We start from the raw sequence: 19,485 nt of genomic DNA, 5'->3' as shown, positions 1-19,485 counted from the left end.
AAGCAAAATGCTGACACTCCTCTCCAGCTTTACAGAGATATAAACAAACAAAAAAACAACAAACTATCTATGCACTACTCTGTTCTCTATCTAATGTATTACTGTGGGGTAATCTCCCAATGACATAGCAGAATCCCTTCTACACCTATTCTCACATACCTACTTATTTTTAAAGTAGTAGAGAAAAATAGCATCCTATAATTACATAGGTCTCAGACTATTTATTTAGTATTTCTTTCCATGAAAAAGAAAGTAGGAATAACCGGAATTTATAAGTCACAAGAGATTTAATTCATAATATTTCATTTAATGTAAAATTTTACAGATATAATCCCCATTTTATAGAGGAGAAAACTAAAGCTCAGGGAGGAGGTTAGCAGTAGTTTACATCTACAAAGAATTTTAAACATTAACCATAAAGCACTTTATTTACCATCCTAAAAAAGATAGACAACAATAATAAAGACAGGTCCTGTGATTAATTGGCACAGGGAACTTTCCAGAGGAGAAATTCTCCCAATGCAGATTCTCCAAATAATCTCCAAACTGCATTAGATAGTTGCCTAGAGCACGAAGTAATTCCCATTCCTTGGGCCTGGAAAAACTTTGAAACCTTCTCTCTGTCCACAATGCCACACTCCTTCCCCCTAGCACAAGTATTGTAAGTTGGACAATTGACCAAGGTAAAAGGTCCATGGTTGCAGAACTAGAAAGGACCCTTGGTGTCATCCCATCCAAACTCTCCTCATTTTACAGAGGAGGAAATTCAGAATCAGAAATGTGATGTACTTGTCCATAATCTCAAAGGTATAAAACAGCAAATCTAAGATTCACCACCAAATGTTGCTATCTTTCCACTGTATCCCACTGCTTCTACCACAGTAAAGAAGGCCTAGAGAGCCAAGAACTGAACCCAGGCTCATTTACATTTTGGCTCTCACTGCAATGCTCTTTTCACTAATGCAGCTTTGAGAAGAAGAGCTGCAAGAGGGCAAGGGAAAAGAGACCCTCCTCTTCTTCTTCTTGCTACTTGTTTTACAAATAATTAATTCTCTTATGTTTGTACCTCACATAATTTTTGCATGATCTATTCCCTGAAATGACAATGGATGTATCCTACTGAGAAATTATAATGATTTTAAAGTGTAGGATAACTATGAAAACACCATCAAATTATTCATTTAAAATAAAATATTTTAATACTTTTAGAATATAAAAAATATTCATTTGCTCAATGTAAATTATAAATCCTCTTATTCCTTCTAAGACTGTTTTCCAGAGCCCACCTGGTAAGAAGCTTTCTGAAATAAATGAAGCTGGTCCTCAGACTGCAGACAGTCTGTCACCAAACAGACTTACCCTCAAGGTCTCACTGTCAGATCTTGTATACTATTAGCCAGCCAGTCATTGAAAACCCAGTCACCTTCATACAAATAAGGAATTGGAGGAAAACACTAGTGAAAAAAGAACTAAAAACAAAAGATCCCTTGGACTTCCTACTAAGTGGTAAGATAAAATAATGCATAAATATCACAATCTGTTTTTTATTTCAATAATGCTGTAATATATTTACTTCAATAATCTAGCCCATCTATAAGTATTGCTAGCCAAAGAGTCTTTCTGGCCCACACAGACTTTGTATATGCTAATTCCCATCAATAATTTATTGACCACTACCTACCAAGTATAACATGTACAGGAGGTACTTGACAAGGGAAATCTATCCAGTCTCATAACCTTGAACAAGAGATTTTACTCTTCTACGTATTAGTTTTCTTAGCAGTGAAATGAGAGAGCTGGAAGAGATCATCACCTAAGGTCCTGCACATTTCTAACACACAATGATCTCCAATTCTTCACATAAGAGGCTTTAAATTTCTGCCCTGAATCAACCCTTCAGAGTTCTCCAGTATACCTATCACAAGAAGAAGCCAAGACACAACTCCTTATGAAAGGTACTTTTCCCCAAATCTAAGACAGAATTGAATGACTGCTAAAAAATAAAAGAAAATAAAGAGGAAACATTTGGTGAGATTAAGACAATTATCAGATATCCTGTGTAGACAATACTTGGATATTTTTACATTCAAGATCAAGATCACCTCTGAAAATCTATTCCCTAAAATGACAATGGAAGTATCCTATTGAAAATTATTATATGTCTTAGAAATACTTCTGTTTTATAGTGTTTCCTTTCCCTTCTTACTCAATCACTCAAACCTCTAACTGCTTCTACTTCTTGAATTTCTACTTTTCCTGTGGATGCTCTCTTTCCTGACCATCCCCAATAATACCTGATAGAAGTTAAATGGGAAGTTATGGGAAGCTATGTGGCAGGTGGCAAAAACTAACATGTTGGAGATATATCTTCTCAATATTAATCACAAACATTTCTCTTGGGGACAGTACTACTTTTAAACCACTGGCTTTAAATTGACAGCAAGGGCATCTATCTGAACAACAGGAAAGCTAAAAAACTATTGCTAGCTTTCTACTTTCTATTTCTTTAGATATTCTCTACAGAGACAACACCTTCAAAGTAAATAATACAATCTTTTATGGATAATGTCATATATGAACTTACTCTTTAAAAAAATTATTTCCTTTGTCTTTGGAAATGTAATTTCTGGCATCTGTAGGGTCATGGATTTCACATTTTACTAACTAGTACTAACTACTAACTAATAAATAGTAGCCATTTACTATAGTTTTCATTTATTCAAATTTATCTCCACATATAAGTGTCCCAAGCCTCTTGCTTTGTATAGTCAAAAGACTACTACTTTGGCCACCATTATAAGACCTGCCAAATGTGTACTTAATGTATTACAATAAAAGACTGTCACCATTTCTATTTTATTGGCAGAAATTTTAAATTAGAGATTTTATGATATATTAATGTTTTTTTAGGTAGTTCCAAGAATAGAACCATGTATTTCTAAGGCTTGTTTAGTTAACTAATAGACCGTTAGTAAAAGTACTTCAACAATAAACTGTGGGAAATTACTATCAAAAAACTTGAAAATTTTACTATTTAAAATACATTTCAAAAACCTATTGTGTCATCTCTATTCTGACTGATGCTTCAAAAATTTATGAAAAATTAATCAGTAGCTCCATCCACAACCAATATTTCAATCGTGAGTGCCTGCAAAATTTTGCTTTATAATCTACTTTGCATAAGGCCTCACACAGCATCATACCCTGAATGGCTTTATAAAAAAAAAAAAAAAAAAAGCAAACATATCAGATCTTAACATATCAAAATGTTAAACTTTAAAGGTTAGAGCTTAAATTTAAGATTCTATTGCTCTTACATATTCCAGGAATAAGAAACTATAGTTTTGTAAACTTTTTAGAAAAAGATTTATAAATAACAACAATAAGCAATGATAAGGACCAAATTTTAAGAAGATTCTAGGAGCTGCAAATCATAGTGCAAGATTTATGCTATTCAGTGACACTAGACCCTGTAAAATTATTAGTTCTCATTACACATCTGTTAATTTTAGTTAACAACAAAATTAAGTCTTTAGAGACATGTATTATCTACTAGAAATAAAATGAAATAAAACAAGAGTGTACAGCATTATAATCTCCCTACAAGAACATACAGCAATACAGCCTTTATTTCTCTCTAAAATTTCAAAGTTTCAAGAATTAAATGAATGGAAGATTGTCAGAAATGAAAGAAATCTGAGCAATAATGTTTAGATGAATTTCTGTTATAAAAGAATAATTCTACAGTGAAGAACATGACAGCAAAGATTAATGGGACAACGGCTACAAATGCATGGAAAAAATAGCAGCAAAAAGGAAATACAGAGACTTGTTGCTGTCTGTTCCAAACTCTTCCATTAACGATGAAAGTTACTCCTTAAGGCTGGGAATAAAGGACAAGGCAATAAGCTATTCAAAAAGCATCATTATCTCTTAATATTGTTACAATTTTTTCCCCAGAGGGGGAAAAAATTTAGGAGAAAATTGTCTATCCCTATCTCAATAATTTTGGGGAATACAGGGTAAGGGAAGGGAGAATTGGAAATTTCTCCCTTTCAAAATAGAAAACACTCTTTAAATTACCATAATTTTTATGGGAAAGAAATGTTAAAGATTTTCATCCTGACCTATGATTTTACTAATGTAGGAAATTCCCAACGAAGAAATTGCCACTGCCAATTTTTGTAGGACAATGCATGTGAAACTGTATATTTGCTATCTTCATAAGAATAAGTCCCATCACCAAGAGGCTTGCCAAAAGGTAAATTTTTGTCCATGGAAATCTTGAGACAATGAAAACTACAAAATGGTGAAAAGTCATGCAGTTTTAAAATTTTTATATAAATTGTTGCTGAGCTAATTATGAGATTTTTATTAACTAGCAAGTTAGAAATGTGTTGAAATCAAGCCTGAAATGTATTTACCTCACCTCTGCCTAAAAGAATCCCTCTCTCCTTTCTAATAAAGTTCATACACCCCTCTAAATGATGCCTTTCTCTTTACCTTCAAACTACCAGTGTCCTCCCTCCCAACCTATCTTGTATTTAGGTACTTTCTATTTATTCTATATGTACTTGTTGGCTTTCCCATTAGAGTATAACCTTGTTGCAATTAGGAACTATATCCTCCTTTGTACTTTTATCCACAATATCTAGCACATAGTAGATGGTTAATAAATGCACACTGATTGGATGAAAAGCAAGAGACATAGGTTTAAAGACTTTTCTAACAGTTGCCATCTATATAATAAATGGTCAAAAGATAGGAATGAACAGTTTTCAAAAGAATCACAAACTATAAATGACCACATGAAAACATGTTCTGAATCTCTCATAAAAGAGAAAGCCAATTAAAATAACAGCTTTCATCTCACCTAATATCCTCAAATTGTCAAGTATGAAATAAAAATTAAAAAATCAATACTCAAGGAGCTAGGGAAAAGCAGGCACTTTGAGGGGCTATTGGTGCTTGATCCAATCATTCTGGATTTTAAATTGTATGATAAATATATGTATTAAGATCAGCCTTAATAAAAATAAAAAGAAAGAGTTTTCACAAGTTTTACAAAACATATATATTAAGATCAGTCTTAATTTAAAAAAAAAAAAAAAAAAAGGGTTTCACCATTGGGTGAAACAAACAAAAAAATTTCACTGTGTTTATTTAGATCTGGCAGACTTCTCATAAGTTATCCACTCAAACCCCTTCATTTTTCAGATACCATCTAGAATCCACAGAGAGAGGAAAGGAGATTTAAGTACCTACTGTGTATCAAGTACCCTGTTAAGCATTTCACAATTATCTCATTTGATCTTTAAAATAATTCTGGAAGTTATAATCCCATTTTGTAGTTGAGGAAACTGAGGCACAGAGGTTAAGTGAACTTCCCATGATCAGTGAATTCATGGTATTCCCTTAAGTGAAATAGAAAGGCATTTTTGGCACAGTGAAGAGTGTGCAGGTATGGAATCAATGAAGATTTAGGGAAAGATTTCAATTTAGTTCTTCCTGACTCTAAGCCCAGGACATTATCCACTGTGAGTCATCTATCTGCCAAAATACAATGATATAGAGCTGCTATTCTTAGAGTGCCACAATTTCTAAAAAGTTAAAACTGCAGGCTTCTAAAGAACAATAGAGAGATAATAAATGAGCATAAATAAACCAAAGCAAAAACACTTGTATACAAGCACTGACAGAAATGTTGCCAGCAAGAGATATGTGATTCAAAAGAGAGGATGCCAATTTCAGAGGAGGAGAGGAGGAAATTGAATAATCTATTAATTATATTCCAAAGGAAAAAAAAAAGAGACTCACAAGTAATTCTATCATATATTCAAACAACAATTCAAAGATTACATAAATCACAAAACTAAAAAAGAAGGTATCTTCTCAAACTCCTAAAATAAATGCGGTCCTTGCTCAATTTCACGAGAGTTAAAGTAGAGAAAGAAATCATAAACCAATGGTTTATGATTTCTTTAATTTAAAATATTAAATGTTAGCAAAATGTTTATAACACAATCAAAACATATTCAACATGTCAACTACAATTAGGAAAATAAAATAGGATGTCTATGAAGCAAAAACAAGAAATAACAGTTTGATACCCAATCTACTGCACTGGTAGCTATATAATAGCTATATAATGTTCAAAGATACAATGGAAGGATCTCAGCATGTTGCATGACCACCAATGTGGAAGAATCAGGGGGAGATATTGATAAGCATTTCACAAAATGAGCTCTATGGATCTATTGATGGAATTCGCTATTCCTGTTTATTTCCTGTGGAAGCTATTGATGGAAGATGTTACAGCATAAAAAAATGTATCAATTTCTATGGTAATATATTAAATCAGAAGGCTCTGAAAATCATTCCCTGTCCTACCATGACAGTTTGATTTCAACTCATCAAGATTACAAAATGAGTCTTAAATTTAAGATTTAAATGAGCTTTTAGTTTTTAAAACACTATAAAAAGTAGTATTACTAATAGCTACTATGACAGAAGAGAATTTTATATACATTCCAAGTTAGTAAAAGCTCCTAACATCTAGCTAATTGATCTATGGATCAATTGTGATCTATAACACTACAGTACCTAACTTCAATGAGATTGCAGACCCACTGAAATATTAAAATATGATTTTAATCAAGTGTTTTTTAAAGTACAGATTTCCAAGTTCTGGCAAAATCCAATAATCCTCATATAGCAAAATATGACTCTAAGCCCTCCTTTCTTTTTCAAAATTTCCAAAAATGGAAACTATTAATAATGGACAAATAAAGACAAAATTAAAATGTCTGCTCTAAGTATAAAATTCTGTTAAGCTGAAATTGTATTAAAGATGTTGGCATTGATCATGGATTACTTATACAGTTTTATAGTATTAATAAATTTAATATTTAATATTATTTATTATAAATATATAATAGTAATGTATATTATAAATAAATAATTTAATAGAAATATGAAATGATGCACTACCTTAAATGTTACTGGGTTTACATATGTACAAAATATAGTACCAAATAAATTCAACTATAAAATTAAATCCCTAAATATCTAGATAGATGACAATTTTCAAAATTAATAATATTTTTTATTATCTAAATCTTAAACAGCAAGTTAATCTTTTTGCAGCAGTTACTTTCAGGAAATATCTTATGTTTTCATAAATAATTTTCTAAAGAAAAATTTTTCTACAGAAAAAGATTTATTTCAGTGTAAGGATTTAATTTAAGTACAAAAGAAGTATTTCAACTAAAATATAAAATGTCTGCTCACATACCTGTCTGGAATACAAGCTCTTTTCCTCCAACACCTGCTGCTTCCAGGTTAATAAATGCACGAATCAAATTAGCCCAGGGGTGCTGAGTAATAAAACCATGACTGGCCTTAATGAAAAATATAGAAAAAAATCAATTAAATTGTATTCTAAGATACTATCACATTTAACTCACTATATGAAAATAAATTCCCTAATGAAGAATAAGAGATATAAAATACATTTTCTCAAAACTAATAATTAAGAAAGAACAAATGTATCTGGGATACAGCAGAAAAAAACAGTAAATGATTAGAAGTTTTTAGTTGAAGGGGTTAGTTCCTATCATCTAACAGACAGTGTGAACATTAAGCAAGTCATCTTACTGTGAGAGCCTCAATTTTCTCATCTATGAAATGGGAATATCTGCTTGTCTAACTTACATAATTACTGTAAGGATGAGGCTCTCTGACCCTTAAACTCTGGGAAAGGTAAACTGAGTGACAATGTAACAAAAGCACAATTGATCAATCTCTTTAGGCCTCAGTATTACCAGTAAAGCAAGGAGGCTACTTCTCCCATTGTCTTACCCGATTCTAGGTAGAAAAATCAATGGAAGATAAAAAGAAATAGATGCCAAAATAAAGAAGTAAAAGGAAGAATAAAGAAATAGGGAAGTGCATATGATAGGAATTATCAAATTTTTGGAAAGCACTACTATCACAAGTTGTCACCTATTAGCTTAAAAAAAAAGTCACTAGAATAACTCTCACTTAGTAGTAAGAGTGGCAAAAGTATTAATCAACTCTTCAGACCAAGAGATATCAGGAAATTATGTCATGAACTATAGACATTTAATAATGAAAATTAGTGTGTAATGAACTGATGCTGTGAAGTGAATAGAACCAAGAGATTACTGTACACAGCAACAAGACTATTTTGTGATGATCAATTCTGATGGCTGTGGCTCTTTTCAACAATGAGATGATTCAGACCAGTTCCAATAGACTTGGAATGTGAGATCCATCTGCATCCAGAGAGAGGTCTGTGGGGATTAAGTATGGATCACAACACGGTATTTTCACCTTGTTTGTTTTTGTTTGCCTTTTGTTTCTTTTTTTTAATCTGATTTTTCTTGTGCAGCATGGTAATTGGGAAAATATGTACATTTTAAACATATATTGGATTACTTGCCTTTAGGGAAGGAGTGGAGGGAATGGAGGGAAAAAAAATTTGGAATACAAGATTTTTCAAGGATGCATGGTGAAAATTATCTTTGCATGTATTTTGAAAACAAAAAGCTATTATTCAATTTAAAAAAAAAAAAAAAGAAAATTAGCGTGAAAGAACAGTTTTTAAAAATCAATCCTAAGATTCCAAGATTTGAATGGTACTTTAGATATCCCTTATTTCAGACAGGGAAATTAGAACCAAAACAAAAATCCTATTTTTAAATCACTATTTAAAGAAATATTGCAATGATTTGTTTGTTAAACCAAATCATCTTCATGTAAGACCACTTTGTTTTTTTTTTGGTTTTTTTTTGTTTTTTTGTTTTTGTTTTTTTTACAATCAATCAATAAGTATTTATTAAGCACCTACTATATATCAGGCACTGTGACAAATTTTGAACAAAACTAGAGAACTTTGTTCCCCATATAACATTTTTTTTTTTTTAATTTAATAGCCTTTTATTTACAGGATATATACATGGGTAAACTTTACAGCATTAAACAATTGCCAAACCTCTTGTTCCAATTTTTCACCTCTTACCCCCCCCCCCCCTCCCCTAAATGGCAGGATGACCAGTAGATGTTAAATATATTAAAATATAACTTAGATACATAATAAGTATACATGACCAAAACATTATTTTGCTGTACAAAAAGAATCAGACTCTGAATTATTGTACAATTAGCTTGTGAAGGAAATCAAAAATGCAGGTGTGCATAAATATAGGGATTGGGAATTCAATGTAATGGTTTTTAGTCATCTCCCAGAGTTCTTTTTCTGGGTATAGCAAGTTCAGTTCATTACTGCTCCATTAGAAATGATTTGGTTGATCTCGTTGCTGAGGATGGCCTGATCCATCAGAACTGGTCATCATCTAGTATTGTTGTTGAAGTATATAATGATCTCCTGAAGACCACTTTGTTTTAAAAGTTTCAAGAACTGTTTATATAAATAAAAGATGCAAACTTGTGTTCCTTTTAGAGTTTTGTTTAAATCCTTCTCTGGGCATCATTCCCCTATATGTGTCTTAAATGTCAAGAGGCTTGAAGGCAAAAAAGTTTCTCTTTTGTGCTTATATTCCCAGACTAGCACAACATCTGGCATAGTAACTACTTAATAAGTGCTTTTTCATTCACCAATTAATTCATTCATAGTACTGCTAGAAAAAACGGTACAAACATTCCATCATTTGCACACAATACTTTTTCTCTCTCTCAAATAACAGACATTTAATAAAGCCTAATATTCAAAGCAGTGATAGCTACTTGCAAGACATTTTCTTCAGCTCCATTAAAGAGGAATATGACAGCATGTTGTAAGGCTTCTGATGATGTTGACAAAACTCGTAAGATTTCAAGCATCACTGAACAGCTAACTGCATCATCGCTGGCACCTTTGGAAAAAGAAATGATAGATCTACAATATGAAATGTGTTTCTAAATTGCTGTTTTTATAGCCTTCATAACCTGAAATTACTTAACTGCATATTAAGTTTAACTAGTCATTTCTTTCACTATTTATTCTATTAGCACCATCTCATTTAAAACAGTTTCTTCCACTTCTTTCTCTGATCACTGTCAAATCACTTGCTCCATCTTATACATTTCTCTTCTGTATTAGTACAGCATCTTATCTCCCCCTAACAGAATATAAGATTCCTGAGGATATGATTCCTCTTATTTTGAAACTCTTTTAAGTGCTCACAAAAATACTTTGTACACAGCATAACCTAATTAAATTGCTTTGTTAACTCTGTTGGTGCTACATACTTCCTATTAGATAAATTATAGAGATTAACATTTTAAGATTTAGAGCTAGGAGGAACCTTTGAGATCATTTAGGTCTAATAGTTTCCAACCTGTGAATCACAGTTATCACTGTCAAAAATCTACAAATTCATATATATATCAAGCATTGGCACTGCAATTTCCATTTACTTCCCACAAAATAGTTTTTAAAATGCTATTGAATTCATAGTAGCGTTTGGTCATCATATATATTTTTTCTATCAACAAATGCTAATGGTGTAAGTACTGTCATATGGGAGCCCAGTTTTTTTAATATTGAAAATGAAGCTTTATATTAGACAAAACCACTGTTATCCTCTAGTCATTTTATAGACGGGAAATCAGATGCCAGAGAAATCATCAACACAATGGCAGAAAAGCAGAGCTTGGGGATTTGAGCAAAGTGTTTTTTCTGGCTTTGAATCCAATACTTTCAATTATCCATGAAAACGAAAAGTAAGGACTTGCAACAATTCTCCAAAAATGAACTATCTAACCAAGAAAGGACTGACCCTCCTTCAAGATTTCAATATTAGAAATAAAGAAAACACTTAAAACAAAAAAGCCCTAAACTACGGCTTTATAACCTGGAGTCTATGGATTCATTTGAGCTTTGTATTTTTTTTTAAACTTGTATAATACACCTTTTCATATTTCCCCTTGTAATCCTTGGCATGTTATGTCTTTAAAAACAGCTGTCTGAATAGTCTATAGGCTTTATCAGACTCTGTCAATGGGGTCCAGGACACCAAAAAGTGAAGAACTCTCACCTCTACACAAATAAAATTGCTTCTCTCAGATCCAGAATAATTTCAGACTACAGTCTTCTCACAGACTTAGAACTAGAAGAGAATTTAAATCATCTAAACCATCCCTTCCTTTTCACAAGTGAGCAAAGTTTTTATGTATAGATATAGTCATGGTAACAGGAAGCAAACAGAGATGGGACTTAAGCTCAGGAGATAATTTTGATAGTGATGGGCAATTACCATCTTTCTTATGGAAGGTATTTTTAAAAATTTACCTCTAAGAAACTGATGAAAACATTTGAGATTTCTAAATCTAAAGCATAATGTATTGATGAAATAGTTAACTACAAGAGTAGAAAGGGATATACATTATCAGTCATAATCACCCATTAAGGTTAACTATTTTCAAAAAAATTAATTATGAAGGGATCCTTTCCTCTTACCCCTGACCAATAATAAGTGGGGAGGGCTATTGATGGAAGATGTTACATCATAAAAAAAGTATCAATTTCTATGATAATATATTAAATCAGGAGACTCTGAAAATCATTCCCTGTCCTACCATGACAGTTTGATTTCAACTCATCAAGATTATAAAATGAGTCTTAAATTTAAGATTTAAATGAGCTTTTAGTTTTTAAAATACTATAAAAAGTATTATTACTAATAGCTACTATGACAGAATAGAATTTTATATACATTTCAAGTTAGTAAAAGCTCCTAACATCTAGTAAGCTACCAATTTTAGCTGCAAAACTCCATGCTACAGTTTTAGAGTCAACAGCAACCTAGCTATGGTTCAAGAATAAACAGTTTATTAAATTATACTTGCTTCAATAATGATAGCATACTATGGCAACAGGATACAAGATATTTATAAGGCATTACTGGCTTGGATTAAAGCTAAATTAAGCTAAAAGCAACAATGAAAAATTGTCTTACTCATATATGTAGCTCTCATAAAAATCTAAAACCATCAAAAACCAGATTAAGTTATACCAAACACTAAATTCAAACTCTGTAAAAGTTGTTCTAAGCAATGTTTTACAATTTAAAGAAAAACCAACTATTTAAAAGGACAAAAGAAAAGTAAATTTTACAAGCATTATACACAGTGAAGAATACTCAAAGTAAACTTCTTGATTTTTTTTAAAATAAAGCTTCAATGCCTTTTTATACTAACAATTCCAGTGTCTCTGATAGCCTTAGATAGCTCAAATACCTTTTTCAAGAGTCAAAGAAAATCAGAATAGGATAGAGACAGCTGACATCGTCAAAAAAAAAAAAAAAAAAGCAGGGTTCTTCTCTGATATACACTGGCTTTTGGAACATTGGCGAATCATCAACACTGTCAATCCCCCAAGATGACTCTAAAGATTTCATGCTATAATTGATTTGCTGAGGGAGTTTCCATACTTCAAATTATTCTATGGAGATAAAGCCAAAGAACCAAATCAAAAAAAAAGTGTGAGTGAATGTGCCAAAGAGAGAGGTATTAATAGATGTCACTTTTTCTTTAACTTTAAATTTGAAGTTCTCCCACAAATAACAATGTCCCTCAACACCAACCACCTGGAACTACATGGCAGATGTCTCTGTGTGTAACACCTTGCTGTAACATTATTCTTTGTAGTTATTATTTCATTTGTGTCTTAGATTAATACATTGAGAAATACTTTAAAAATACGTACTAGTAGGTCTTTTCTAGGGAAGTGAGGTGATGCAGTGAATATGGCACCAGGTTGGAATCAGGAAGATCTGAGTTCAAGTGTAGCCTCAGACACATTAGCTCGGTGACCCTGGGCAAGCCACTTACCCCCAACTTGTTTTAAGTTCCACTTCTGTAAAATGGGGACACACTTGAAAAGGAAATGGCAAATAACTCCAGTATCTTTGCCAAGGAAATTCCATGGGTTTTGAGACATGTAGAGTCCATCATTACTGAATAACAATAAGGTCTTAGCTACCTAAAGTTTACATATTACAAGTTTCTATTATAATACACTAATATAATTTCTAAGGATGGAATATTTTGGAGAATATTTTGGCAATGTATAACTACTGAAAGTCACGTTATTGATTCCTTTACACTTTCCACTTAATAAACATTTGTTGAATAAATAATCCTTTAAACAACATGAAGAAAAAGAATATAGCAATATATAAGGGCAGGAATGCAAATGTAAAATGTTCTAAAAATCCCAAACCAAAAAGGAATGGAATTGAAAGCTTTTTTTCCCCCTAAAACAATATTATTTGAAAATAAGGGTTAAAATGGAAAAATAGAGACATTCTCATTTGGAACTTAGTAGAAAGTTGATCAGGTCCATAGATTTCAAAATATGTTTATATCCCAGCAATGTTTCTTACTACAGTGGTTTCTACAACCAAGACAATGAAAGGGTTAGACTAAATTATGTCAAAGGTTCCCCCCGCCCCCAGTTTTATGATTCTATGACTAATCCACATCTATATTTCAGTTAAGGACAAAGTAATAAGCACACACAAAAATTATTATAGACATAATACTAAGCATACAAAAAATAAGCACCAGCAATAAAAAGGCTAAAATATTTCTACTTAAAGATAACATAATTGTGTGTGCAAAAAGCCCAAAAGACTATAAAAACTTAATAGATGTTAAATTTAGTAATATAGTAAGATACAAAATAAGCCTACAAAAGTGACTTACATTTTTCTATAACACTTAAAAATCAGGAAAAATCAAATGGAAATGTCATTTATGTTAATTGAAAAAATAAATAATTTGACACTAATCTACCAAAATATGCTTTAAATCAATTTAAAAAAAAAAAAAAAACTATTTTAAAGGTTTTAATAGTAATTCTAAAAGAATACCTGACCTGGAAGAATCACCTCTATCACTAATCTACCAAAATATGCTTTAAATCAATTAAAAAAAAAAAACTATTTTAAAGGTTTTAATAGTAATTCTAAAAGAATACCTGACCTGGAAGAATCACCTCTATCATAGTTAGAGTAAAATTGATAACAAAAAATGTCAAAATTTCTGAAATTAGTTTACAGATTCAACTGAACACTTTATAGAATTGTATTATTAAATGATTAGATTTGTTTGGAAAAATAAAGACAAGAAGCTTATCAAAGAAAACTAAAAAAATAAAAAAATAAATAAATAAATAAATTCAGAGAATTACCTTTGCAAGATTTTTTAATAGTAATTTTATAACTACCTGGTATTGATTTTTTTTAATGAAAAAATTATCGATCAATGGAAAGAAAACCTAGAAATAAAATGAAATATATAAAATGATTAGGAATAGAGATTGCACTTATAATTTCACCAGTAAAGGCAGCTTCCAAATGAGAAAACTCCTATCAAAATACCTTATAGTCTTATAAGTTGCCTGGGGCAGTGAGAGGTTAAGGGACTTACTTCCCTAGCTCATTCAGCCATATGTCTGACAAAAGCAGGCCTTGAACACACTCAGTTTAAAAAGTAATTGAAAAAATCTATCAAAATAAATAAAAATACAATAGAACATGTCAACATGTCACACAAAAGTCATACAGAAGGATGCTGTATACGGCCAATAAGTGACCAACAGGGGTCCTTATGTATGACTTAGTGAGGCTGTATTACTATGAGTTTGATACCAATGCTCTACAATATTCTGTCTTGTCAAAAATGATTAGTGTTTTAAAATTTCAAGGCTACAAAACCAATGGGAAAAACACAAATTCAAAAAAAAAGTTTGGGGAAATTATATAGCCATAAGCAAAAGATGTAAGACTCTAAACTCACTACATATTCTAGGTAAAATCAAATTAATCAGTGTTCTAAATTTGTTTACACATGAAAAAGCTGCTATTGAACAAATGGAAGAAATTCTTAAATATAAAATCCTTGAAATTGATTAAATAAAAATAACTCCATTTGTAAAACGAAAAGCAATTTATCCAAAGTAAAAAAGCAAACGAGAGAGATTGCAGTAAATATTTCTGATAAAAATATATTTCCCCCAACGCTGTGAGGGACTGATATATAAATTTACCAGAATAATGCCAAATCACCAATGAATAAATGGGCAAAAGGTACGAACAGACAGTTCTCTTAAGACAAAATTTGTTAATAGTGCCATAAAAAAAATTCTCTAATCATCTGAGTAGTGAAAATTAAAACTCAGAGATAAAACTTGACCCGGAAAATAGCAAAGGTAAGTAAAACTGATCAAATTCAATGTTGGCAGGGCTGCAAGGAAATAGGTATGCTATCACATTGCTAGTAAAGTTTAAAGAGGTGTAATCTTTTTAGAAAACAATCAAGCAAAACATAATAAAAGTTACAAAACTGATCACATCCTTTGACCAAATGATCTCACTTGTAGGCCTAAAAAAGCCACACACGTACTTTTTTAAAAAAATAGTATCAAAGAGATAGTCTACATATCCAATAATTGAAGAATTTAAAAAAAAAATATATAGAAATGTTTTATCACAAAAATGACAATTAAGTGATGCAATAATCTAGTAAAATAAGAAGATTCAAACATAAAAATAAGGCAAAATTTCTACAAAGTAATAGGGGAGGAAGGGGGAAAAGAATAATCTAATAAATTGATAATACTATGACTTTATTTAAAAAGGATCATAGGCGGCAGCTAGGTGGTGCACCAGCCCTGAAGTCAGGAAGACCTGAGTTCAAATATGGCCTCAGATAACACTTCCTAGCAATGTGATCCTGGGCAAGTCACTTAACACCAATTGTCTCAGCAAAAAAAAAAAAAGAAAAAGAAAAAGAAAAAGTATTTTAAAAACCCAAAGGAAAATTGAAAAGGAATGCAAATAAATTATAAGTGCTATTACTTTGTGAATTTTTAAAATCAAAAATAAAATTTGGAGTTTTAAGACTTTACTAAGACACTTTTATTGTTGGTGTTTTCTCAGCTTTTTTTTAAGCTTATAACTTTTTGAAACATAAATAATGGGCTAATATCAGTACAAATATTCAAATTAAATTTTAGACCGGAAAAAATTAATTTTAAAAAATGTTTTAATTAAATTTAATTTTTAAATTAAAACCTGGTTGTAAAAGACACCATTACATTTTTTTTAAAAACTAATTGTCTGGTGCTACAAGCAAATATAACAAGTTTTGCACCACTCTAGCAATTAAGCATTATAAAAGAGCACCAGAGACTGTTTTCAAATTGGAGACAGAAGACTACTACATGACCCTGGGCACTTTATGTGTTCCAAATCTGTTTCCACTTTGGCCAAGTGAGGAAATTGGGTGCGAATTTCTGAGCTGTATTAAGCTAAAGAAGAGATGAATGCACTAACAATGGGTGAGTTTCTGTCTTTAGGCAGTCCCAAACGGCCTAAGAATAGATAAAAAGCACAGGTGTGAAAGATTAAAACTTCTGTCAGTCAGTATTGAAATTAACCCCATAAGGGGCACTTTTGAGATATGAAGACCCCTGTCTCGGCATCATCTGCCTTTACCTCAGCAAAAAAGGGAAAAAAAAAATTTAAGACCACCCAGGGAATGGTAAGTCATCACCCCCAAAGCTGGGTTTAGATGGAAGCTTCTTTACCTTTTTCTTTTCATGGACCCCTTCCCTTTCCATTTTAGCAGTCTAGTGAAACCTATATATGATTGAAGGATAATGATAAATGTCAGATAGATGCTAGTGAAAAATGCATTTTTTTCCCTCATATATAATAAGTTCATGGACCTCTGAAATCTATTCATAAAGCTAAAGTTAAGAACCCTTGTTTTAGACAAGTGCTATTGTCTAGGTATTTTAAAATGATTAAATAACAGCATGAGCATACCTGGAGAATTTGCTACTGAGTCAAAATGACAATTGGACAGAACTGCATGCTGTGCTCCATTTCTAGGTTCCAGCTTTACTACAACATTGGTTATGTTATCATAATAACTAGTAAATCCTCCTAAGAAGTCAATGCTGAAGGACCCTGTTGGTCGTTGCACATCTACTGAAATCTTGTGAATGCTGCTGCTTTCAGCTTTGATCAGTTTAATCTGCTCCAAGAGGTAGTTAACTGTGAGAACTTCATTTTCTAGGCTTCCTGTAGTTCTGGGACCAATGGAAGTTATATGTTCAAGATAATTCCTATAAGAAATCAAAAAGAGTAAGATGAAAAAAAGATTTGCTAAGCTAAAAGCACCACAGTATAAAAGAGTAAGCCACATCTACCTAAATATTTATCAATAATAAGGGACCTTCACTGTATTAAGTATAACTTGAAATAATCTATAAATTCCTATTAACTTTTCATTTTTAGCCCTTATCACTTCACACAAGGATTTGTCATCTAAAAAAATTATTTTCGCACACTTCAATATAATTGTTTACAATACAAACATATCAAACTACCAAAAGCAATAAAAAGTATGTCCAAAAGTCATGCCTACAGTGAGATAGTGACACAACTTCTTTACATAGTGGGTGACTGATTTACATGGTTAAAAGTCAGTGTGACCTCCTCCTAATGCATACAAATAATCACCTTACAAAGTTTTAAGTGGGCCCAAACTCAACTTTTTCAAAAAGATAATTAGCCAAAGTATGCAATCCACCACTAACCAAAAAATTCTGATAAGAGTACTTAAGAAAACAAACTCTCTCTGCTTGATGGTCAAAACTTTTTTAGTAAGATGATCTAGTGAAATATTTTTCACATATAATTATTGACCTGTCAAATATAGGTTACTATACTTTTAATTTCAATGAACAATAAATAGGCTGTGAGAAACTTTTCAGTAGGTGTAACTTTAACTCTACTACGCTCTTTTCCATCTCAAAATTAGCACAAAAAGTGATTTTATATAATAGTACAGAAAATCATTGTTCAATCTTCACTCTGACAAGTTTACAATTTTTTTTTTAAAGAATCCAGCCTTCTACAGAAGAATATTTCCAAAAAGAATGAAAATTCTGTCTCTGAAAACAAAAAAAAAACAAAACTATAAATGGTACATCAATCCCATTTCTCCCTTTATGTGCATTATTAAAAGCTGGAGGGATAATTATCTAGTTCAGGAGAGGTATGCTCAGAGTAACATAGAGGGTAAATAGAATCAAGTATTAGGGCTTAGGAGCTGAAAAGGTCAGGTCATCTCAAGAAGGTCCGCCAGTAGGCAAGCATTTATCAAGAGATTGCTGTGTGCCGGGCACCGTGCTAAGCGCCCGGGCCACACAAGCAGCAGCGGTCCGCGCTTCAGAGCAGCTCGCAATCCTCCCGGGAGAGGAGAAAACCACTATGTACATATCCCACTCCCACGTGCGAGCTCTCTCTAATAAGAAACCAGTCTTGCAGCAGAGTCGAAGATGCAAAGATAGTCTCCAGAGGCACCATATTAGAACGAGCTTTCTTTCGCCCCCCAGGGCTTAATAAAAAAACTTAATAAAGATTCCTTGGCGTGACTTGATTTGCAAAAGTCAAATCGGATGGTTTGGTGCTCAGAAGGACCTCGGACTTTATCTAGTCCAAACCGGCTCCATTTGCGGAGGAAACTGAGGGGTAGAACTGTTAAGTGACTCGCCCAAGGTCATCGCAAGAGGAAGCACCACCGAGATCCGAACCCAGGACTTCCCGGCTTCCAGATCCGGCGCCTCGCTCCGCTGCACGGAGTGTGGGCCGGTGCAGCTCACCCGCGTTTATTAAACGCTTGCGGTGTGCCACACGCAGCGCGCAAAGGTGTGTGCACGCGTGGGGGAGGGTAGGAGGAGGACGGGGAGCCAAGCGGCACCTACCGGGCGCGCAGCGCGCTGAACTCCGGGCGGGGCCCCGAGGAGGCGGGCAGCACGAGCTGCCGCAGAGAGAGCTGCACGAGCAGCCGGAGCCCGAGCAGGTAGAGGAGGAGAGCGACCGCGGCGCGCGCCTCCGACAGCCCGGACCCCGCGGCCCGGCCACCGTCACCCCCCTTCCGCGCCCAGTCCCGGGGCGAGCCGAGCAGCGGCCCCTGCTCCGAGGCCTCCCGCCCCTCCTGTCCCGGGGCAGCCGGGCTCCCTCGGCGCTCTACGCCGACGCGGAGCCGCCTCACGGCCGCCGACTGCGAGCCCCACTCCATGGCCGCGAGCCGCGAGCCCCGAGCCCCCGCAGCGGCCACCGGCCCGACCAACCGCCACCGCCGCCTGCACCCCGGCAGCCGGGGCAGCGCCTCCTGAGGAGCCGACGGAAACTGCACTGGGACAAACTTGTGCTGATTGGTCCTTCCCCGCGGGCCGCCCTGGGCCCGCCTCCTTGGGCGGGAGGGGCGGGGTTGGCGAATCGAGAGTGTTTAAGGAGTCCGCTCAGGTGGACGGCAGAAATTTCCAGAATGGGAAGCCGAGTCCCAAGAGCTTCTTTGGAACTTAATGGAAACTTAGGCAAGCATGCAAGTGAAAAACGGAAATCCCACCTGTCCCTGCCCCCCACGGCGGGGGGGGGGGGG

At 33.8% G+C, this 19,485-nt stretch overlaps 1 protein-coding gene across 2 annotated transcripts in view; it reads right to left on the bottom strand.

The window, feature by feature from the left end:
* ERMP1 (endoplasmic reticulum metallopeptidase 1) overlaps positions 1–19,193 on the bottom strand; it is a 53,805-nt gene extending 34,612 nt beyond the window's left edge. For both annotated transcript variants that reach the window (XR_004233294.1, XM_012543356.3), the window contains exons 1-4: positions 18,806–19,193; positions 16,860–17,161; positions 9,769–9,896; positions 7,295–7,400 (exon numbers count right to left, since the gene is read on the bottom strand). Coding sequence is in view for 1 of the 2 variants with exons in the window: in XM_012543356.3 (XP_012398810.2) it covers positions 7,295–7,400; positions 9,769–9,896; positions 16,860–17,161; positions 18,806–19,122 (853 nt within the window). In the remaining variant the exon portion in view is untranslated. The remainder of the gene's footprint in view (positions 1–7,294; positions 7,401–9,768; positions 9,897–16,859; positions 17,162–18,805) is intronic.
* Positions 19,194–19,485: the final 292 nt, after the last annotated feature.

The sequence above is a fragment of the Sarcophilus harrisii genome, chromosome 1 (genome assembly GCF_902635505.1).
Source record: "Sarcophilus harrisii chromosome 1, mSarHar1.11, whole genome shotgun sequence".
NCBI lineage: Eukaryota > Metazoa > Chordata > Mammalia > Dasyuromorphia > Dasyuridae > Sarcophilus > Sarcophilus harrisii.
Note: the sequence above shows the minus strand (reverse complement) of the source record. Positions and strands in the feature narration are given on the sequence as shown.